The sequence below is a fragment of the Schistocerca cancellata genome, chromosome 5 (assembly GCF_023864275.1).
Source record: "Schistocerca cancellata isolate TAMUIC-IGC-003103 chromosome 5, iqSchCanc2.1, whole genome shotgun sequence".
NCBI lineage: Eukaryota > Metazoa > Arthropoda > Insecta > Orthoptera > Acrididae > Schistocerca > Schistocerca cancellata.
In genome coordinates, this window is record NC_064630.1 from 392,382,878 (window position 1) to 392,408,720 (window position 25,843).

The 25,843-nt window shown below is 37.7% G+C and overlaps 1 protein-coding gene across 1 annotated transcript in view; it reads right to left on the reverse strand.

Annotated features, from left to right (window-relative positions):
* Positions 1–5,474: 5,474 nt before the first annotated feature.
* LOC126188230 (serine/threonine-protein kinase PRP4 homolog) overlaps positions 5,475–25,843 on the reverse strand; it is a 135,009-nt gene continuing 114,640 nt past the window's right edge. Inside the window, exons 15-16 of the mRNA XM_049929782.1 lie at positions 17,781–17,912; positions 5,475–6,181 (exon numbers count right to left, since the gene is read on the reverse strand). Coding sequence (XP_049785739.1) covers positions 5,978–6,181; positions 17,781–17,912 — 336 coding nt within the window. The 3' untranslated portion in view covers positions 5,475–5,977. The remainder of the gene's footprint in view (positions 6,182–17,780; positions 17,913–25,843) is intronic.

Genomic DNA, 25,843 nt, shown 5'->3' on the forward strand with positions numbered 1-25,843 from the left:
AGGAATAAAGGTACATGGCAAACCCTGACCTATTTAAATAATACCTACCAATGTAGTTGCATGCAAGTGCAAAATGTCACAAATTTGCTAGCTTTCTGAACCAGAGGTTTCTCTTCACCTGGCAAGGAATAAGAAAGGGTTGTCAGAAATGAGATTAATCAGGAACTAATGAGGAAAAGTGGTCCAGAATTCTAAGTCAAGGGAGCCTCAGCATGTAGCGAAATATGGAAATGACACAATATAACTGCGCCATGAGTGTTCCAGGATTACCACCATATATTAGATAAACAAGAATTTAACATGGTAAAATGACAGATGCAGAAAATAGTAGAGAAGCTGCAATAAAACAAATGTATTTTCTGCAACAAAAATACATATAAATCCAGGAGGTAAAAAAAATGGGGCAAGAAATGGAAATACAACAGAGAAAACACACTCAGTTGTGGTAACGGTGTGAGTGGGGCACAGAAGTGAAAAAGAGTAGACAAAAACAACAGCCATTTGCAAAAACTGAATAAATGTGCATCATTAGACAATAAATACACTTTATAATTTGTTGTGACCTACAAAGCTGTCGGTGTTAGGAGGAAGAACCCCAACTCGACAGATGGTGAAAAGGCACCGAGGCCATGACCACTGGGTTGTATAGCACACACTGTGACAGGTTACAGCATGTTACCACTTTAGAAAACACTGGCTGCAAGTACAGATCTCCACTGGAAACTCTGGAGGTCATGATAACTTTAATTTAATATAAGTTACATGTCTACTGGTGTATGGAGTTGTTCATGTAACATGTGAATCCAATTTGAACAGTTTGTCCCAATGACAAAGCTTTAAAACAAATGATAGTGTGGCAGGAAGAAGGAGAAGAAAAAAATCCTTCCAAGTAGGGTTGTCAAGATTGTGGGCTTCATATCCAGGAAATCACAGTCCTGTGAACCGACAGACTGAAGACTTTCTGGATAACATAGTATGGCAACATGATATCAAGTGTAGGAGTATGTCATCTGATGTCCACAAACAATTTGTCTATTCCATAATAATTATTGCTTAGCCCATTATATAACTCAACAATGATCTGAAGCTCCAACTTACTGCTAACATGAATGACTTGTGCTTGCACTCAAGTAGTTTAAAGATGGGTGCTTGTTCTGAGAAAGGTATTAGGCTCTCACCATCAACCCAGTTTCAATCTAGGACAGTACTTTCATTTCTGACTTCTTCACTGTCCTCTACCTTCCTCCCTATTGCATTATTGATCCTGTGTGTGTGTGTGTGTGTGTGTGTGTGTGTGTGTGTGTACAACCATTTACTATATTTTATTTTCACTTTTCATGTATTCCACAATTTCCCCTTTCCACTTTTCTTTCATTTCTATTTGTAAATGGTATTTTATTTTAAATGTGGATATTAATTTTAACCTACAAATCTTCAATGACACATGACCAAGGCCAAGCATACTGGGAGGCTGGCCCCTCTCCCAGCTCTTAGGGAAAGGAAAAAAAAAAGTGTAGTCAGCTGTATTCTTTTTCCTTTTTTCAAGAAAACGATTTAAAAGTCAGTATCGTGCAGGTTTTTAACAGGGCCAGAACTGGATTTTTTTTATGGCTACTTAAAAGTCACCATTCATCTTCTAAAATATTAAAATACTCTGTACACCACCCACCCTCCTCACACACACACAAACTATAGTTTTGTATGCGCATCCTTGCTCATTTCTAATAGTATATTGGAATATGAAGTTTGGTGAGCCTTAGTTCACTGTTATTTTCACATTATTTCCAGAGTCTTCTGCCTCTCCCAATTTAAAGCATTGAGTTAATTTTTTACCATCTAGGATCTGCATATTTTCAGATGGAGGTCTTTTTTGGAGTGGAATTGGGAGAATCAATTGTATTATTTAATTTGTGTAAGACTCACTCCATTTGTCCCTACTTTAACAGCTGCAGAACAGGCTGTATATGGATTACAGATACTCATATTTTGCTGATTGTCCTTTAAATGCACATGCCTACCCATATTTCCCTGTCCATAGTGACATAGTGACACTGTCAGTTGATTTTTTGTAACATGCCACAGATATGACAAAATAAAAAAGCTGAGCACCATTAATGTGAAAACACTGATAGGTATTATATTTTAAAAGGGATTTCAGCAAAATTATGAGGTTACCAACAATATTTTGACAATAACAGAAGAAATGAGCCTGATGTCAACAAAAGAAATATTAATTAGTTACAGCACTATTAAAATATTAAGCTTGACATGCTCAGAACAATTTGTGGGAGTAAAGGACGGTCTAGCTTGTTTCATTGAAATATTTTTGGATTAAAGGAGACCACTCACCAAAAGGCAGAAGCGTTGAGTTGTCAACAGGCATACACAAAGTAAAGGAAACTTGCTAGGTTTCAGAGTAATCCGAATGCATACAAGTTTTCTCTCTTTTTGCGTGTGCCTATAGACAACTCAACGCTTCTCCCTTTCATTGTATGATCTGTTTTAATCCAAAAGTATTTACATTCTACTAGAAATTTCATACAACACTTGTTCCAGTAAAAGTTACAAGAGACAAAAATTGTTTAATGTCATTATATAAAATTCAACATTTTTCTTGAGGTGAGTATTATTAACAGAAGGAATCCAGACACTGGATTATATTGGGTTAGGTATGTTACTTTAGGGAAGATTCTGGTCTAGTTTAATTCCTCCAGTTATTAACTATCTTACATATTTTGTTCTTTCTCATTACACCCACGCCTTCCTCACTAAATGTGTGTGTGTGTGTGTGTGTGTGTGTGAGAGAGAGAGGGGGAGGAGCACATGTAGAGGAGAGGAGAGCAGGGTAGTGCATACACTGGGAGAAGTGTTTATCACAGCTGTGTTCTGCATTATTCAAATAGTTATCTAATTTTAGCACATGCACACATTTCACACCATCCATAGTAAGCAAACTCCTGATTATTGCTGAGGTGTTCCATTCTATAGTTTCATCAATGAGACTCTTACATTTCATTTACATTACTGCTTCAAAGATGCAGTACAGTAGTTAATGACAAATTTGTATCAAGAATCTAACTGAACACTATAACATTCTGCCTCCTAGTCACACTCATCTTGAACATAATTATGAGAAAACAACAAACAAAACTATTTTCATCAATTACTTTTGCACAGACACTCCTATCTGTTATTACAATACATAATTAACACATTGAAATCACATTAAAAACATTTTGGAGTGTTTAAGCACAATGCATTGAAATTGAAATGTCTAGCCTTCCGGTTCATTGTCAGCTATACCTTGAAACTGTTACACGTCTGAAGATACTGCACACCCCAGACATGAGGCCACATTCTGCCCTTGCCAGAGCAGCCCTCGATTCTGCTCTATTCTGGAACAAGAAGCACCACAATAACAGTTTCACAGTGTATTTTACTATCACAATTTGCCTACCGATATAAATTTTCCAAATCTTCTCCTTTACAAATTACATCAACACATATTTTATGCAAATGAGTGATCAAGACTACTGACTCTTTTCAAGGCATATACACATTATCAAAATGAAACACTGAAATTTTTGTATGCAATCGCATGTGCAAAATAGTAAAATATGGTATTAAATCAGTACTGAATTTGTTGCCCTGTTTGCAAGATAATTTCCAAATTTATTGACATACTATTTCATTGTTTCAATTTATAATGTTTCTTATGCTTGTGGCAAAAGGATACAATTGAAACACTACATATCAGCAGCTGCATCAACCATTATCAGACACCAATAAAAGAAATTAAAAAGGGGGCCTGGAGATTGTTGCACAAACTTCTGCTGAAATAGCTGAATGAATCTACCAGGATGTATTGAAGAAAATTTTACAAGATGTTGGAAACACATATCTGTTCATAATGTACATATGAGTACATTGCTGAAAGGACAGGCAGAAGAGAACACTGTAGCTTGCTAAACACTTAACTGTTTCTTAGCATTCACTTTCCTGATCTCTAGGTTTATGTGAGAATTACAGAGGAAACATTGCTCCTTGAAGTATGTGAAGAGGTGACATGAAAAATTTTGGATTATGTGAATATGTACATTTTGATTATATTTATGGATGTCCATTACTAAATATTCTTGCCTAATTATGTAATACAACAACTGAAAAAAAAATCTATAAAGTGAGAGATCCACACAGTGAAAAACAACTTCAATTAACACCAGTATAACTTAATTATTTGAAGATAAAAAGCACAAAATCTGGACTAAATTCCTTGTTCAACGTATTTTAAATAGTTAATAGAATGTGTAAAAGATAGTCTGGCAATTGAGAAAATGAGATGACTGTAGTTTTAACAATAAGAGTATCACGAGTGTGGTATCTGCCCTAGTACAACTGGTAAAAGAAGTTCCATAAATAAATTACCTCCATAAAATCTACTTAAATCAACATGAACAATAATAAATCACAATGCATATAAATTTTTAATTACTGCACACTGAAAGCAAAACTGAAACTCAACTAACTCTCCACCAAGTTACAGGTCTGCCACAATTTTTTAAATGTAGCAAACATGGGTAGTGATTGAAAGGGCAGACCTTTAAAAAGAAAGTAATGTTCGGGGTCGGGAATAAGACAGAAGATAAAATACAAGTATGTGACATTAAATGAAAAGTTTTCAAAGTGAAAACAAAATTTTATAGGTATTTATCTTCCAGAAGCAATATGATCAGAGAAACTATAGCAAAAAATTCTTAGATATGAATGTGTTACATTACAGTATATTATACTGGAAAAGGACTTTTCATTTCCATCTTTCATAGACCAATTTTATCTAGAAGAAGGAACTAAGAATTTGTGTTGAGGAACATTTGCAATCCAACGACTAATAATACAACCAAGGAAATGTGGGCAAACACAGTGATAGCATATATAACCATACCAAGCATAAATGGGAAAGGAACTTGGAGAAAGGAAACTAAGGACAGAGGAAAAACACTGTGTATGCTTTCTAAATAATTCACAGACTACCTAGATACTATTACTGCAGTGAATAATTCCACTAAAAAACCACACAATATCTGTTTCAGAATTTCCACATATGACATTTCACATGTAGGAGTCTAACAATTTCCAGTGAAACAAAAAGCTCAGGTGATAAACAGGTGAGGCAAGAAGTCCACAACTTACTGAAATAAACAGAAGCACCAGATGAAAATAGCAGGAATGTAAATATAAACAAAGGGCTATTACAGAAATGTCAATTGTAGAGAATTCTTGAAACTTTAACTGCCTCATCTCCACTAGTAATTAAAATACAACACCTCTGCTTCTTTCTGCAAGTTTTGTCCTTCTGCCAGAAACAATGCAACAGGTGTTGGTAATGAATACCAGGTTCTACATGCATTTTAAGTTTTATGTACATTTATTAATTTTTATTTTTGTTTCGACATTCAACAAATATTCTATGAAACAATTGCTTTAAAATATATAAAAATATAATTATCTAATACTGTGTAATACTTTAAAAAAAACTCTATAAATGAAAGCATCACTCATGAAAACAATGTTGAAAAGAATAAATAGAATTCTCCAATAAAAAGATGAGTGAAATTTCTTATTAATGCCTTTAATTATCACCCAAATATAGTATTAAAAATATTCAACATGTCCATCACTGTCATAAATGCATCACAATAATTTAGGTCGCTTTTCCTATGCAAGTAAAAAAAATAACACCTTTTCAACTACGCCACTGAATTTTTTTTTTAATTACATAAAAATCTATGAAAGTTCCAAATATGTAGCTTCTTACGCGTTTCACAATATGTAAGTCTATTTACAAATCAGTTAAACAACTGATCTATAGGACTTAAAATGAAACTAACACCCCTTCCCTTTGAAATACGGGGCCACACCGGAGGCTTTTAGTTACCTCTCTCAACAACATTTCAACTTGGTCTCAAATGAGTACAGCTCATATCTTCTCCTGGATGAATGGGTGAGTCAAAGCTTGGTTGATTGCAGCACGTTTTGAGGAGTCTAACATGAGAATTTTCTCAAGCAAATCCTTCAGCTGGTTTACTTTTCTCAATTGGTCCTCCGGTAGATTCTGATTACCAATCAGTTCTGAGAGCAGATCTCTAGTAGGATTTATCGTTGACATGACCACTACTTTCTCCTGCAAACAGAAGTAAGAAAAATATTTCAAGGATAACACACAACATATTTAATGAGTAATGTAATTTCTATGAAGTAAACTAATACATCCATTATTTATTCAAAAAATTAAAAATGACTATTCAATAAACTTAAAACATGATACTGCAATTTCAGAGACAATGGGAAGCACTACACACATACTCAATGCATTATACAGGTGCAATTTTCTTATATTGGTACAAGAAAAGGAGACTTAAGTATATCAAAAATATTAAGAGAAAAAATACGGCTACAGAATGCACATGTGATAAGTATCATCTACTACAGTTCTATGAATTCTTAATGCAGCATATTTCTCATCATGGAATGGATAATCTATCATTTGAACAGTACCATGAAGTGTTCCTCGAGGTCGTAATATTCCCATTTTCCTTTAAGCACAAAAATTGCAGGACAAATTTCTTTCACTGCTCAATGAATGCTAAGCCACCTGACAAAACTTCATTTCATCTTACGTTTCTTCGATTATATCTCTCCATGCATGATATCACTCATACATTCTGGCTCTCCTTCCAACCTTATCAATCCACTCTAACACATTTCCCTTCCTACCAACAAAAAAACTTTCCTTTAGTTCTTTTCTTCTGCAGTATTTATTTCCCTTATTCCTTTACTTGACTTTTCTCTATCATAAACTCCAGTCTATTGCATATCCACTTTCAGTAACTGCCAGTGGCCAATGACATTTAGTCTCTTTTCTGATGCATTATGGAAGTATGAGAGGATGATGATAACTACTGTCCTCCAAATGCTGTCTTGGTCACACTTCAGTGGCAACACTATTCTGTTAATTCTTGTCTGCAGCAACACTTTGTAGAACTTATCAACACAACTGGGCTTATACACACTATGCCCAGTTTTCCAGATATTCAGTTTGCTATTGGCAACTGCTACCACAGTTATTATTTTGTAACAAAGATAAAACTGAAGCATGAAGTTCCCAGTTAATAAATACTTTTCACAGCATACTAAATGTCACTCTTCGTCTACGAAAAAAAGTTGACTATCCTTCAAAAACTTGACTCAGGTGTCGTCTCTGGCCAAAGAAAATGAAATACAGAGAAGCTATACCAGTCATGACAGTTAGGAACCTTATAGCTTCAAGCATTCCAGATCCATCAAAATCCTTTGAAATGTACACACTGTGTGCTAATCACAAGCAAAAACAAAGGTTTATTACTTTGTTTCCAGTTGCCTTCTTTGTTTCCAGGTTACACATATTTTGGACGAACTAAAGACAACATTTTCCTCCACTCTTTCTACTGTCTGTGGAACTAGCAAACCACAGGCAAAGAAATGTGTAATTACCATGTAACTACCTACTAAAAAATTCAATGTGTTTCTTGTGAAGTACCTGACCACAAAATAAGTGAATATGTAATCATTCGTGGTAGCAGAGTAACAACAGAATAAAAACAAGGAAATGCAGATGACTGTTGCATTTGTTGCCCTATCAGGAATGGGGAGGCTCGAGTCTCTGCATTTGGACCATGTATGTTTAGCTTTGCAAATCTACATGATATGTCCAAGACTCTTAGGTGCATGAAAAGTCGCACAGGCCTAACAAAATGCACTCTTACTTCTCTTATACACTTTTAACCCACTTACCACCTAAGCCTTTCCTTCTTTTGCTGCTACAGAACTTTGAAATTATAAAACATATTACATTCCAAATAGCTTTTAAGCTTATTGGATGTAAAAATAATGTGCAACTTGTCTGTTGGAATTATGTTATAAGAAAGTGAGATGAGGAGTTCTTGATCTGGAAGTGAAAGTCTTGCCAGGATGTATACATGGACAAGGAAAAAAAATTTCCCAGATTAGTAAAAAATAAACTTTCTCCTGAGTGAAAATACACTTTTCCGTGTTAAGTGACAGTATACTATTCCTCAAAACAGTAAAACTTATCAATCCTTTGAATGGTTATGGTTTTATATGCCGGTGTAGAATTTCCTGGCACTTTAGGAAACGAAATTCAGACAAAAAACGCATATTGGAAAGATGTCTGATGTGCACTGTATATTTTTGTGTTACGAAAGTATAAATACGAATTCCACCAAACACCGCATGTTACTTTCCGAAGCATTGAAATCGAGATTGCGACGCACTTTTGTAGCCAGTCATAGCTCATGTCACGTGATCTCGCCAGCCTATGACAGCGGATATTCAGAGCACAGGACACGTGATGTAGACAGCCAATAGGAATATCACTGTTAAGTAGTGCGACCACACAATTAGGAAACGTTAATGGTTTAAATTAATATGCATAGTGTAGCTACAATAAAAGAAAAGCTTTCACATATTACTCTCTAAGATCAATAAGTTGCAAAAGAAGTTAAGTTTTCACATATAATGTTGATCTTTTATGCGCATGTCACACTTTATGATACATTAGACAAATGTGCTAGAAAATTTTTAACAATGACATAATGTATGATCACCTGGGCTTGAAATTATGCTAAATGGTCATCCTCAAAGAGTTGATTTTTAAATGAGAGTAAAATGCTCTGTGATTTAAGAAATTCATTGTACATTCTAGCACATAGATCATCTTGCATAAAAGAAAATTTACTTTGAAAGTAACGCTTTTCAAATAATAATTCTCAATATTTTCCCACAACTTGTTAGAAACAGGTTTGTTTAGAAGATGCAACAAACCCACTAAAGAGACAGCCTACATTACACTTGTCCGTCCTCTGCTGGAATATTGCTGTGCGGTATGGGATCCTTACCAGGTAGGATTGACGGAGGACATTGAAAAAGTGCAAAGAAGGGCAGCCCGTTTTGTTCTATCGTGCAGTAGGGGTGTGTGTGTCACTGATATGATACACGAGTTGGGGTGACAGTCACTGAAACAAAGACGGTTTTCTTTGCGGCAAGATCTATTTACGAAATTTCAATCGCCAACTTTCTCTTTTGAATGTGAAAATATTTTGTTGACACCCACCTACGTAGGGGAAAAAATGAGAGAAATCAGAGCTTGAATGGAAAGATTTAGGTGTTCCTTTTTCCCATGCGTCATTCGAAACTAGAATGGTACAGAAGTAGCATGAAAATGGTTTAATGAACCCTCTGCCAGGCACTTAAGTGTGAACTGCAGACTAACCATGTAGATGTAGATGTTGTCAGAGAGTAACATATACCACGTGTCACCATGCTTGCGCAGCTACGATGACACAGGAACCCCAAATGTTCGTATGTGTATTAAACATTAAAAGATCTGACATTATAGCATAAAAGAAAAAAAAGACATTAGAGGATACTGCAAGAGCATCGGAATTTTGTGAACCATACTACAATGCATAATTAAGCTTAAAGTGCACATTCTCATGTCCAGATTCGGTTGTAAATTTTCTTGAAGTACCAATACTGTATTATCTCATGTTTGATTCTTTATTACGGCATAATGCCAAACGTGCTAGAAGATGAAAATGTCCACTTGAAATTCAGCAAACCGTTAAAAGTAGCCAATAATGTGGAATTAAAAACTTCATTTCCAATACATTGACTGCCTCAGCAGAAAAGATTAATAAAAACATTTCTTTAGCAAACCGACAAAAATAACTTCATTATCTTGCAAGACGATTAACGCTCGACTGTCAGAAAGGTGGAAATAAAATAGTCTGAAACTAATAACAAATTTTAGCCTTCCGTAATTATGTGAATGTATTTTAATTCACTTGATAGTTCCCTGTCACAGAAATTCGTTTTGCTTTCATTTGACGTGAGAGCAATAGCTGAAGACGAAACAGCAAAATCACTAAACGTAAACATGGGTCACATGAAGATTACCCACCTCTCCACAACAACTCTGACTGCCCTGTGCACCAGCCCCGGACCTACGATACTTCCAAACTGGGGCAATACAAGAAGATACAAAGCCTCCAGTTTCTCTTGGTTGACAATTGGTCTGTTATTTTTAGGGTCCTGGTGAACTACTCTCGTTTCTGGTTGGATATTGGCCCACAAAGAATTGAAAATATTGTTCTGGAAACACTGCCCTTAAGTAGCATTGTGATTCAATCACTTTTGTAGCAATCTCACTACTAAGTACTCCATGGGATACACAGGTGTAGATGAGAAATGGGTCATTCCATGTCAGTTCAACCAGAGGCTCCAGCTCATAGTCTCAGATTTGACTGAAATTCAGTACACTAAATCTATCATGTGTGGAACACTCGTGTACAAAGTATTAGTTGCCCCTGCCAATTAGTTCCAGAATTATGACTTGTGAAAGAAGGTGGCGTGACCCGGAAATTTCAACCCGCATCTGGCAATCTATCTTCAGACCCAACTTCAGGTCTTAATAACTCTGGAACTATTCCGCACAGTCCAGTGAAATTTTTACAACCCAGTAACATCCATTTAGAGAAGACACTCCATGAATCAAAACACCAACAACATATTTCTGAGGGAAAATAAAAAATTCCAAAATGTGATTATATAAATGTAATACATTAAGTACATGTTTTAGGTGCCCTCTATGCCAAATATAACTCACTCAAAAAGGGTACAAATTTTTGTGGTAAGCTTAATGTGGCCTAAACACACACAGAACTCATCATGCCTATATCAGTCTCAAAAACTGAGTTACATGCACACGAGAATACAAAAATTTGAAAAATTACCTGAAAAACATGGATTTTCGAAGTGTGGTATCACAAAAGGGACAAGTGGTATCCAAGCCAAATTTCACACACTGCATAAGTAGACTATAATGATATATAACTCAAAATTTCAGCACATTATTGCAAGACATTTGTGTAAAATGAAAGTTGACAGACATTATTGGTGATGTGGCCATTGTTCCACATCACAATTTTGTAAAAACATATCGTAAACTGTTCTGCCTCTTCTTGTCCTCTCCCACAACTGTTTAACCACTAAGCAACAACATATAGACAGATTAACACAACCTATCATTAATGTTTACTGCACCTTAACTGCTAAAAACCAGTCGATTTTACTTCGAACAGAAGTTCCCCTACACTTTAGTACATTGAGTGGCAAATTGTACTGTCTTCCTGACACTGTGATAGGAACTGGAATTGTCATAAGAATATGTTCAAAAGGAATCCAACACCTGTCTGCCAAACGTAACCAATGAAATGATCTTGATGGTCCTGCTGGTGCCATGAAGTTCACAAATACATCACCTTCTGCTTCACAGCACTCTGCAACACATCCTAAGTACTATTTGACATCATAAACAGCAATAACATAGCAACCTGGTTGTATGTTGCTGCTTTTGCTTCTGAATCCTGAGTCAGACACACTGTGAAGACACATGTTGTGCATGAACCTATAGTTATAACAGGACAGTCTGCTCATCTGCACATTGTCAGAGTTCGCTGAGGAGGAGTGATGATGGCTCCTTGTGCCTGCAACAGTTTTAACGTGTTCTAGTCTGCTTTTTAGCAACTCTTGGACTGATTTCACCTCATCTTTCGAAACAGAATGATTGTATGCCAGAGATATTTTTCTGCACCCAGGTAAATAATTGAAGAGGTGTTAGTATGTGACCTTCTGTAGGGTGCTGCAGACTAGCTCGTGATGCCATGCACTTAATGGTAGCACCAATACCATCACATACATTTTTACCATGACTTGTTGCAAAAAAATTCCATTCTGCATGAATCTGAAAATCATGGTAACGCATGCATAAATTTTTTAGATTTTTACAGTTTTCGTACTGACTAGCTGCTCCATCACTGAAGTATTTCGCAAAATGTATGTGAGGCAGCTTGTTTTTCACATATGCCATGACAGTGTGAATGTGGGCATGAACTGCAACGGCATCACGAATTAAACAGTCACTAAAAATGCACAGGTTCATGACAGACACATCACCTGATTCACCTCTATAGTAAATCGCAAATAGCTGGAGAGGTGCTTGACTATTGTCCGAATGGTATCCTTGGATGGCATCTTGAACTACAAATGCATAATTTTCAGAAAAGTCTAGTATTACTATAATTTCTTCTTGTTTCAAATTATCCTTACAAAACTGGAGATAAGCCGATTGTGTTGTTGCTGTGAAGCTGTGTGTGGTCAGTTTGTCCGTTTTTTGACAACACATTTTAACAAAATCTTCCACTGTACTTTGCTTTGTTTCAAGACTTGTGCGATCCATGTGTGTCCATTGTTTACAAGAAACAAGTTCATTGTCATCCATAAGGAGTTCACCACACAGTTTGTTATTCATGTGTTCTGCAAGATTTGCCTTACCAGGACACTTATCACACCTGTGTATCATGCACTGGTAGGAACTCATGTCACACACTAGCAGTTTCATTGCACCTTTGTAATCCAGACCAGAATCCTTTATAGCAGCAAACATCAGCTTAGCATTTTGATGCGTCTCACATACACAAACATTGTGTGTGCCCCTTGCACTTACAGGCACAACCCATTTTGGCCGAACATTGAAAAAAGATGATAAACCTACTTTCGTATTGGGATACTTTTCCTTGAATTCTACATATAGTTCTGATATGTTGTGTAGCAACAGTCTTTTTTGCATCTGTACATGTACATTTCCCATTTTCACCGTTACATAGTATTTTTTTTGCAGGTATTATTTGGCTGTAGTCATTATTTTCATAAAACTCCAACACTAGCACCTTTATTTCTGAACTCAATTGCTTACCCTGAGCCTGCTGAAGTTGTGGAAGCACTCCTTGGATTGCTTTTATTTTCCTAGCTTACTTTACCGAATTCCTTTGCAGTGTAGTCAATAGACCAGCTGGAAAGTGCAAGGGTAAAAATAGCTACTTTTTTCTGGCGTGTGGATATGGCACATTTTTCTTTCAAATCATGCACAATTTTGTCCAAATCAGAGCATTTCTGGCATGATTTCTGTTCCTTTGGAACAGATAGATCTTCCTCTTCCACCATTAGTGTGTCAGCTATTTTGTGCTTTAATTCCATTTGAGCTTCTTGTAGTTTTCTTCTACCATAGCTGGGCCTGTCTCCTTTCCCAACTTTGTGTCTCTTCCATGGGAGGCAAACTAAGAGCAGTCACTGACGTATTTAATTGTTCATCTGCTGTGGTTGTAGTTGACTGATACTCTTCACCACTGTCACGTAAATTATCAGAATATTCTTCATTTTTTAGCAGTGTTAACACACCTGGAACATAACTTTTGTCCTGGTTTCATGTTAAGTCCCATGCACTGATTCGCTTTCAATACTGATTTTATATCAATTTCTCCGAGGCTACACTTCACTGTCTTCTTATGAATCCAAAATGGATCAAAAGAACTTCTTTGTAGGAAAGAATACTTATCCAGAAACACTTTCATATGATGATAACAAACACTTAAGTTTCCTGGAACTGTACTTCTTGTGCCCACAGGGTGTATCCCGGATGTCCCTAGCAACAAATCTTGGTCCGATTCATCCAGATCATACAGTACGAAGCAAATGCCACATTTTGTTCCATATGTTGTTTTATGACATTCAGATGCTTGTGTTCTACCAATACTGCAACTCGTTTGAACAAAAGCACCACTAGGACACTCTTCTGCCTCCATACTGACTTTCCACAACAGTACTGACCAGTCTGAACTAGAATCTTAAAAATGTGAGTAACCTGTAATTGTTGCTTGTTTCCTTTGTTGTTCCTGCCTAACAATGACTCATTCTGTCCCTGTAAACTACCACTGTTTAACTTTCTGTTGCCTAATGGTTCCCAACAATTGCTGCAGCTTTATCTGAAACAAGTTGTCTGCATCATCAATATTATTTGCTAAATTGTGTTAAAAGAAACATAAAATCTCTGTCAACTTTTATTGTACACAAATGCCTTGCAATAACAAGTTGAAATTTTGCCACATATTATATTAGGGTTTACTTATGCAGTGTTTGAAATTTGGCTTGGATATCACTTGACCCTTTTGTGCTACCACACTTAGAAAATCCGTGATTTTCAGGTAATTTTTCAAATTTTTGTATTTTTGTGTGCATGTAACTCTGTCTGTGTGACTGATACGGGCAAGATGAGTGCTCTGTGTGTTTAGTCCACATTAAACTTACCCCCCCCCCCCCCCCAAAAAAAAAACAACAAAAAAAGAAAACAAAAAACAAAAGAAAACTCTTTTTGAGTGAATTATATTTGGCATAGAGGGCACCTACAATGTGTACCTTTTAACGTATTACATTTTTTAATCACATTTTGGAATTTTTTATTTTCCCTCAGAAATATGTTGGTGTTTTGATTCATAGAGTGTGTTGTCTAAGTGGATGTTACTGGGTTGTAAAAATTTCACTGGACTGTGGGGAATAGCTCCAAAGTTATTAAGACCTGAAGTTGGGTCTGAAGATAGATTGCCAGATGCGGGTTGCAATTTCTGGGTCACACCACCTTCTTTCACAAGCCATAATTCAGGAACTAATTGGCAGGGGAACTTAAAATTTTGTACATGAGTGTTCCACACTTTGTAGCATTGGTGTGCTAAATTTCAGCTAAATCTGAGACAATCAGCTGGAACATCATCTCAAATTTGTTGAATTGACATGGAATGACCCAAATGTATCCCGCATAAATTATCGATTATTTCATTACATAACCAAAGTTTTGGAACCATGGCAGCAGCAAAAACTTAAGTATGAAATCTCATAGTACAACCATCTCTTCCTCTGTTCAAAAGTGAGTTTAAGAAGAGTTTGGAAGTTTACAGTCAGTCTTTTATAGTGTACTGCCAGACAAGTGACCCTATTCACAAAGGTGGCATTATTGCTGTCTTCTAGTAGTGATTCATACGTGGCAGTACAAAAGTTAGCCTTCTTAGATACACCAGTCTGCTGAACACTCACCATTTTCCCTAAACTCATGTGGTGGCCACCCAATTTCAATTCAGTCAATGTTATAAGAAAGTTGGTCATTACAAATTAGCCTTAGCTGCTGAATTACACAGCCTACGCAACAGAGCAGTTTTAAAAACCAAGCTTGTGAAGTGTCTTATGTAGAATCACTCAACAAGATGTGTGAGCATGTATAGCACCTGATCATGAAGTGTATCCAAGGCAAGAAGCAATTCGGAACAAAGTATCAATGACACTCTCAAATGTGCCTAACTTTTAGAAGTAGTGTTGGCAGTGCAAATAGGGTTTGCCAACGATTTTGTATTTTACAAATTTGAAACAGTGTTGTCTACCAGCTAGTCACCATCTTCCATAGTAGACATGCAGCTACAGCAACGTAAGAAAACCAACAGTATATTGAAAAGCAGTTAGATATATGACCTAGTGCCCATCATAAAAAGCACTTAGTTTGCCATCACTTAATCTCAGCCAGTACAGCAAATTCAGTAGCCATCTGTGCTACAGTCAGCAAGTGCCTTCTCCCACCCTTCACTCAAATGTATAATTGGTTATGAAAATCTTGTCTGAACTGATATCACCTTCATAGCTGTAATCCACGCCCGTTCACAGTGACAATGTGTGTTTCATCAGGAACAAGTCTTGACTCTTGTCAACTATGTTTCAGCAACCAGTGCCAATGCCTGATAACTGTCTATCAGCCCAAGGTGAGAAAAAATGGGCAAAACTCAATCTGGGCTAATACGCATCATTAGTAAAGAGGATATAAAGTTTCAAGTTGATATGGGTGCTGCCGTATTCTTAATTAATGCACACACACACTGCTACAATGGTTTCACTTGCTACACAATGCAATAGCAAGAGGCATCACAGAGCAATCAGATTATTCCACAGCAGGGTGAAGGCACCCTCCTTCTAAGTACAAATACATTTATAGAAAATCAACATTTTTTTGTTTAATTTTGACAGTAGCAACAAACATTTCCCGTACAAGGGAGACCTTTTAATTGAAAAGTCACATGCCAGAGTGAGTAGATAAATACGATATTGCAGTGGCTGTGTTGTTCAGAAGTGCAATGCAGTGTTCCTTCGGACAGGCATGCACATCCAAAGGAACAGGTATATAAATGACAACATCTGCAACTTTGGGTCTGTCCGCAAAATGTGCTTGGACAACCTAATGGTAAGGCAACTGCTCATGGTAAACTGGAAATTCAGGTTTGAGTCCTGATGCGGCACTAATTTTTGTTGTGGTCATTCCATTATACAGCTGATGGTTGTCCATATTCAGAACTGGTAATGCATATCCTGTGTTTCACAACTGTTGTAGTCCCCATCTGTTCCTTCAGACATCTACATCTACATAATACGCTGCAATCCACTGTATGGTGCATGGCGGAGGGTACCTCGTACCACAACTAGCATCTTCTCTCCCTGTTCCACTCCCAAACAGAACGAGGGAAAAATGACTGCCTATATGCCTCTGTACGAGCCCTTATCTCTCTTATCTTATCTTTGTGGTCTTTCCGCGAAGTGTAAGTTGGTGGCAGTAAAACTGTACTGCAGTCAGCCTCAAATGCTGGTTCTCTAAATTTCCTCAGTAGCGATTCATGAAAAGAACACCTCCTTGCCTCTAGAGACTCCCACCCGAGTTCCTGAAGCATTTCCGAAACACTAGTGTGATGATCAAACCTACCAGTAACAAATCTAGCAGCCTGCCTCTGAATTGCTTCTATGTCCTCCCTCAATCCGACCTGATAGGGATCCCAAACGCTCGAGTAGTACTCAAGAATAGATCGTGTTAGTGTTTTATCAGCGGTCTCCTTTATAGATGAACCACATCTTCCCAAAATTCTCCCAATGAACCGAAGACAACTATCCGCCTTCCCCACAACTGCCATTACATGCTTGTATCACTTCACATTGCTCTGCAATGTTATGCCTAAATATTTAATTGACGTGACTGTGTCAAGCGCTACACTACTAATGGAGTATTCAAACATTGCGGGATTCTTTTTCCTATTCATCTGCATTAATTTACTTTTATCTATATTTAGAGTTAGCTGCCATTCTTTACACCAATCACAAATCCTGTCCAAGTCATCTTGTATCTTCCTACAGTCACTCAACGACGACACCTTCCCGTACAGCACAGCATCATCAGCAAACAGCCGCACATTGCTATCCACCCTATCCAAAATATAATTTATGTAGATAGAAAACAACAGCGGACCTACCACACTTCCCTGGGGCACTCCAGATGATACCCTCACCTCCGATGAACACTCACCATCGAGGACAACGTACTGAGTTCTATTACTTAAAAAGGCTTCGAGCCACTGACATACTAGGGAACCAATCCCATATGCTCGTACCTTCGTTAGGAGTCTGCAGTGGGGCATTGAGTCAAACGCTTGACATGCATAAATGTCCAAAGGAACATAACATAGTTGTTCTGAACAACACGGGCACTGCAATGTTGCATTATGCACCACCTTTGTATGAATTTTCATAAGAAATAAAATATCAATTACAAAAGATTAAATGATATTACAGTATTGCACTTTATTCATTTGAACAAAACAAACACAATCCAAAGACTTACAAATCTGTACAGGCAAAACTATTTTACAGATTGAAACGACAAGTAAAAGCTCATGTGGTAGGAGAAGTAGGAATACCATAAACATTAGGTAGATGTAATTGTTCAGATCAAGAATATCTGATATACTCACCCTTTCAGTCACTTTATCAACTTCATGATACAGGAAATTACAATTACTATCAAAATGCTGTTCTTTGAATGATCCTTTTCTGATCAGTTTATTTGGCATTTTGCCCTTGAGATCCATAAAAAATTTTAACATCTGCAAAGAAAAAATTACAAATTTAATTTCAATTACAACAGAAACACATAAGGCATAAATATTAAAAATTACATCATTTAATTTCAATTACACACACACACACACACACACACACACACACACACACACAGAGAGAGAGAGAGAGAGAGAGAGAGAGAGAGAGAGAGAGAGAGAGAGTGAGCGAGCAGGATTTCTACCAATTTTCAGAGGATTAAAAAAAAAAAAAAAAAAAAAATGGCTCTGTGCACTATGGGACTTAACATCTGTGGTCATCAGTCCCCTAGAACTTAGAACTACTTAAACCTAACTAACCTAAGGACAACACACACATCCATGCCCGAGGCAGGATTCGAACCTGCGACCGTAGCGGTCACGCGGTTCCGGACTGAAGCGCCTAGAACCGCACAGCCACATCGGCCGGCATCAGAGGATCAAATTCACTTCTAAATTGCATGGCTGACACAAAAAGTGAACACTGGTGATGTACTGGGAGAGTACCAAATCACATATTTAGTTTTTTCTACTTGTTTCCACAGTCAAGGTGTATACGTGGACAAGTAAAAAAAATTCCCAATTGTCCCGGTTAAAAATAAACTTTCTACCACGTGAAAAAACACTTTTTCCGTCTCTCTTGAAACTGCAAAACTTATCAATCCTTTGAATGATTATGGTTTTATATAAGGACGTAGGATTCCCGACATTTTAGAAAACGAAACTCAGGGAAAAAGAGATGTTTTGTAAATATCTTTGATGTGCAGCAACATGTACACTGGGTATTTTTGTATTATGAAAGTATACATTGGAATTCCACCAAACACCGCATCTTACTTTCCAAATCATTGAAATCGAGATTGCGATGCACTTTTGTAAGCCAGTCATAGCTCATGTCACGTGATCTTGCCAGCTGATGATAGCAGATATTCAGAGCATAGGACATGTGATGTAGTCTGACAACAGTAACATCACAGGGAAATTTAATAGTTTAAATTAATATACATAGTGTTGCTACAAGAAAAGCCAAGCTTTCACATATAATATTGGTCTCTAAGGTTAATAAGCTGCCAGAGAAGCTAAGCTTTCGCATAAAATGTTGATCTTTTCTGCACGTGTTACACTTTTAAGATGTATCACACAAATGTGCCAGTAAAATTTTTAATAATGACATAAATGTCTGATCTTCGGGGTTCAAAATTCTTCTAAATGGCTTGTCATCAAAGAGTTGATCATTAAATGAGAGTCAAACACTCTGTGAATTAAGAAATTCATGGTACATTCTCGCACATACTTCAACTTAAGTAAAAGGATATTTACTTTGAAAGTAACGCTTTTCAAACTACCATTTGCAATATTTTCCCGCGACTTGTTAGAAATAGGTTCATTTCAGAAGTTGCCAGAGAGCACAGGTTGCCAGAGAGCACAGATAACAGGCGACACCGTGCTTGCGCAGCTATCATGACGTAGAAGCCCGTATGTACGTGGGTGTAAAATATTGAAAGATCACACATTATGTCATAAAAGAAACAAGACATCAGAGGACACTCCAAGAGCATCGGAATTTCGTGAGCCACACATAAATGTGCACATTTGAAGTGCATACTTAAAGTGCACATTCGTATGTCCAGATTCCCAATGAAGTAGACCTCAACCTGATATTAAGCTTTTCAGTGTGGTTTTCAGGATGTAAATTTTCTTGGAGCACCAGTGCTGTATTATATCATGTTTAGTTCTTTATTATGGCATAATGTCATAAGTGCTAGAAGATGAAAACGTGACCCTGAAATGCAGTGAGCAGTTGAAACTAGCCAGTACTGTGGAATTAAACATTTCGTTTCAAATACATTGACTGCCTCTGCGGAAAAGGTCAATAAAGGTCAAATTTCTTTAGCAAACAAACAAAAATAACTTCATTGTTCTGCAAGGCAATTAATGTTAGACTGTCAGAAAGGTTTAAATAAAATAAAATCTGAAACTAATAACATATTTTAGCCTTCCGTAATTATGTGAATGTGTTTTAATTCGCTTGATAGCACCCAGCCACAGATTTCCATTTTGTTTTCACTTGCCATGAGAGTAAACAAAGGAGAAACAATAAAATCACTAAATGTAAACACGGGTCACGTGGAGACTACCCACTATAGCTCCGACAGCTCTGCGCATCCGCCCCAGATGTACGATATTTGCTAACTGGGTAAATACTGGGGGGGGGGGGGGGGGTGTATGTTCATCTTGTAGTGCACATCTTTCTAAAAAGTCTGAAACATAAAACATATGTGTTCAAGCAAATGTAAGACATGTTATTTGATCTTAAGTGTGCCAACGTGCAGTGCCACGCCTCTTCATACAGCAATCTTCTATCGCACGTCACTGTATTTCGCTTTGTGGAATTGAAACGTGCATATTTTGTAATGTATGCCATCAAACTATATTCAGGACAGTGGAAATTGAAATGTATCTCGCAATTAATAGCGGATGGGATTATTTGTAAACGGGAGAACAAGAACTCTTCAGAAAATTTGCACTCTTTATTGCTTATTACCTAATAACTTGCTGTTTTGTGACATAAAATTAAATATAGGATACATAAATCCAATAAAGACAGGAGACAAGCAAGAAAGTATACATTTCTTCGAACTTTAGCTCCTAGCATTTTTTTCTCTCTAATCTTGCTACAGTTTTACACGGCATGCTTTTCTTTCTGCAAAAGAACCTATTACCTCATCAAAGTTCGTCAAACGTTTTGCTGCATGAAAAACTGAAATGTCGTTATCTAATACTGAAAAAGCTGTTAATACAAATAATACCCAGGACTGGTGTGGTTTCTCGATCTGATTACGTCTATTTTGCCACTATCTGCTAGGAAACAAAATAAGCCTTTCTAATATTGCAGCAATTTTGTAACACACACCAAATAAACAAGACTGTTTTGGTACAAATGGTCATTTTTATAACACGACAGAATATAATTCATGAAGTACCAATCTCAAATGCCTATAAGGCCACCTACAAGCAAAAAGCTTTATGTTAGGAAATAGTTTCACATTTCATTCATATGCACCAGTTTCTCAAGCACGAGATCGAAAAGTAGTATTACGAAATTTTTATATAAATTTGGAATCGTCTTACTTTTCCATAATTTGTGTGATGTCCCTGTTTCTTCTCCTTCCTCTTTCTAACAATCAATCTTGTCATCACCATTTCTGTAGCTATTCCTGCCATTGTCAAAATTTGTTCGCCGATTAACTTCACTAACCCTGCCAGAATCATAGGTTTAGATATCCCGCAATTATTCTCCGCTTAGGCATTGTTTCACGTTCGTACAATGCATTTTCTGCGTAACTTCCAGAATAGAACTTAAGCAGCTGCTAGTCAGGGACTGTAAAACTGGTCCTTATTAGTGTAGCGATCTGGCCTAAAATTTTCTGTCAAAATTTCATTTTCTTGGATACACCGAGAAGATAATACGTAATCTTTCTCACCTGTTATTCCTGTTAGGCATGTATTTCCATTCTGGTAGTCTGAATTTATGGATTTCGCTAGTAATTATAACAACGCTGGTTATTTGCAAACCCAATCTACCACATAATCAGACAGTGATTGGCATTCATCCGTTCAGCTTTGCTCCGCTCAGCTCGTATAGCCCCGTCTCCTTTTGTCTGTGGATAGTTAATTTCTAGATGCGACGATGGTTTTCCTGACAGACACATCATGTACACTATGCACGCATTCAAAAATCAACTTATGATTCATTCAGAAATCAACTTAAAGTGTGTTCAAAAACCAACAGGAATGCGTTTCAAAAATCATATGAACAATCGATTTGACCAACGTGCGCTGGATGTTTCGCGGTAGCATCTAGCTTCCTGCACAACCAACAGCCACATTCCTGTAGCCAGAAGTGGGAGAATCTACTACTCAAACACAACTCAGCTGCGGATGCGCATGAGCCCACTCGTAAATGCTAAAACGAATTTAATGTAAACAGTTGTGACTTCACGCTCATCGAAGGCAATTTGTTGTTTTGAAGCATTGCATAGTCTTCCTAAAGCCTTTGACACATTTTGCTGTTGACAGATGCTTGCATGAGCACTGTGTCTTTGTTGTATACAGCGCATTATCTTTGCAATTTAAGTTTTTTTTTTTTTTTTTTTCACTTTTACGTTTAATTGTTGAAGTACTATTCTGCAGTAGCGGGATACAATAATATCCTTTGTTAGAGTATCAGCTCTTACCAGTCAAAATTACAAAAATAACAGAAAACTAAAACAATGAAAAATTCCCAAATTCTAAAAAAATCCCAGGTTTTTACTGGTTTTGTCCCATATGAAAAAATTCTCGTGTTTTTTCTTGATCTCCCGGGTCGTATACACCCTGACAGTTCAATGCTTAAGATAGTAGCAGCAGGATGAACAGGATGTCTACATGCTGTGTGGAGACGCATGAGGAGCTGCCTGCAATTCGCGAGCACCTGAAGATGCTTATGGTCAAAGTCAGCCACCTGCAGGCTGCCGCCTCCGGGTGTAGCGGCCATAGAGCATTTGTCGTGTCACATGGGACATTTCAGGAATCACTTGTTTCGCACAAATACTCTACGGCCAAGGCACCTTGCAGAGTACCCATCACAGGGGATTTCCACTTTCTACAGGCTGAGTGGTGCGTTGTAGCGAGTTTGCGTCGTTTGAAGTGGAGTGTAATATGAAGGGGAGGGGTTAACTGGTTACCGGCAGCTCCACTAGGGAAATAGCGTCCAGTACTGGAAAGAAATGTAATGTGCACTCTATGTGTCTGTTGGAAGGGGTGGTAGGGAAGGCCCTCATCCAAGATGTGGAGGAGGCCCTGCCTGCAGCTACTGAATGTGCAATGTGCTATCATCTGCACGCTGTAGCTCATGTCGGCACCAATGAAGACTGTCTCCTGAGTTCCGACACCATCCTTGGTTCATATGTACAGCTGGCAGAAGTGGTTACGACTGCTGCCCTCATTCACTGGGTGCAAGCAGAACTCACAATCTACAGTATTATTCCTAGAACTGATCGGGGTCCTTCGGTTAGGAGTCAGAGTACAGGGTATCTGCTGACTGTGACAATCTTCTCTGTAGATTTCTGGGCCAGAATTATGGGGTGGAGAATTTTAGGACTCGCCTTGACATGTCAGTGCATTACATGAAGGAATTAGCTACTTGGGTAGCATAATACTTTTGGAATGCACACTTGATTTTAATAGGTTAGGCAGTAGTTTGAGATCCCCTCATGAACACTCACCGATAAATACACAGAGAAAGAAAACGGGCCACATATAAGGTAAAGACAGTTCGACTATAAAAATTTAACAGTAAACTGTAGAAGTAACAAAGTTCTTGAATTTACTGCCCTCCAGGAAAGTTGGTGAGAGTGGGCTGAAACCCCAAGTAGAAAGCTCTGAAATATTTAATGAAGCATGGAATGTTTAACATGACAGGATATACACCATAGAAGGTGGAGTGTTCACAGCTGTTGGCAAAAATATTGTGTCCACCAAGGTCGAAATTCCATCTGAAATTATCCAGGCATGGGTAGCAGGCCTAGATAAACTGAAGTTTGTTATCGGATTATTTTACCAGCCACACAAGTCCATCAGTTAAAATCATTCCAAGAAAGTCTTATGCTCAGCAGTGTGGAAATGACCAGATCATGCACTATCAGTTAGAGGCGACTTTAATCTAATGAATATAGACGGCAATGTCTATTGGATTCATTGCAGACAGTACATACACAAAGTTTTGTGAAATACTTTTGAATAAGTTTTCTGAAAACCGTCTTGAAAAGCTAGCTAGACAACCCGCATGCAAAGGGAATAGTCTAGACCTTGTGGCTGCAAACAGGCCCGAGCTTATCAACATCATAATGTAGAGACAGGGATTAGCAATTAACACATCATAGGGAAGATGGTTACTTAAGTTAATAAAAGCCATTAAGAAGGCTAGGAGGGTATTTATGCTAGACAGAGCAGATATGCAATTTTTAGCACCCCACTTAGAAAATGAATGGACATCATTCAGTTCTGATATGATGGACACAGAGGAATTATGGGCAAAGTTTAAACTGCAAATTGCACCATGGGTAAGAATGTTCCTTTGTGTTGTGATACAGAAAATAATCAGGTCCCTACATGAAGATTGATGTGTGAAGCTTACAACTTGAACAGTCATACCTTAGTGAAAGACCTTGCCGAGAATTCGAGAAAATGTTGGTCTTACATAAAATCGCACAGTGGTTCAAAGCCTGCTTCATTCATGCTAGAGGATCATACAAACATACCATTGTTTGACCATCACACAGACTCCTACATGGGGGACAAAATAATAGGCATCTCTGGCGAAGAGAGGCAACTGAAAGAATAGTAAACAAATAGCTCGCCAGGTCCGTATGGAATACTGTTTCTGTTTCACAGCAAGTACCAAAGTCCAAAGTGACTGGAATAAAAGCGCAGGTGCCTCGTGCATATAAGAAAGGTAAATAAATGGACCCACACAATTATAGACAAATACCCTTAACATTGGTTTACCGCAGAATTCTTGAACATATTCTTAGTTTGAATATAGCAAATTTCCTTGAGACGGAAAAGTGTCTGCCCATGAATCTGCATGATTTTAAAAACATCCTGCGAACTGTGGATGAAGGGCAACCGGTAGGATTTGTATTTCTAGATTTTCGAAAAGTATTTAACACGGCACCACATAGCAGACTGTTTACGAAGGTAAGAGCATACGAAATAGGTTCCCAGATATGTGAGTGGCTGGAAAGCTTCAGAAGTAACAGAACCCAGTATGTTGTCCTCAAGGGCGAATGTTTATCAGAGACAAGGGTATTGTCAGGAGTGCCCCTGAGATGTGTGACAGGACCGTTATTATTCTCAACATACATAAATGATCCGGTGGACAGGGTGGGCAGCAACTGGAGGTTGTTTGTTGATGATGCTATGATGTATGGGAAGTTACTGTCGCTGAGTGACTTTAGGGAGGATATGAGATAGCTTAGTAAAAATTTCTAGTTGGTATCATAAGTGGCAGCTTGCTGTAAATGCAGTAAAATGTATATGATTAGGGAAAACAATCCCGTAATGTTTGAATACAGCTGTGCCCATTAAATATCTAAGAGTAACACGCAGAGCGCTATGAACTGAAATGCGCATGTAAGGCCAATAGCACGCAAAGCAATTATTGGCAGAAATTTAGGAAAGAGTAGCTCATACTTAAAGGAAACAGCATATAGAACACTACTGCTATCTATTTTTGATTACTGCTCAGATGTGAACTCAAATGGGAATCCCTGGAGAGAAGATGACATTCTTCTCATGAAGCACTATTGAGAAAATTTCCATAACCACCATTTGAGGCGACTACTGAACAGTTCTACTGCTGTCAATGTACATTTTGCTTAAGGACCGTGGAGTTAAGATAAATTATGGCTTTTATGGAGGCACATAAACGGTCATTTTCCACTCACTCTATTTACACGTGTAATAGGAAAGGAAAAGGCTGGTATTGGCACAAGGTACCCTAAGCCATGGACCATATGCAGGCTCAAACGAAAGCGTTGGTACATTGATAGAAACAATAACACACACACACACACACACACACACACACACACACACACACAAATTTAAAGCAACCCACGGTTGCTTCATCAGGAAAGAGGGAAGGAGAGGGAAAGACAAAAGGATGTGGGTTTTAAGGGCGAGGGTAAGGAGTCATTCCAATCCCGGGAGCGGAAAGACTTACCTTGGGGGGAAAAAGGGACAGGTATACACTCGCGTGCACGCTCTCTCTCTCTCTCTCTCTCTCTCTCTCTCTCACACACACACACACACACACACACACACATATCCATCCGCACATAACAGACAGAAGCAGACATATGTAAAGGCAAAGAGTTTTTAGATATATTTTTCCC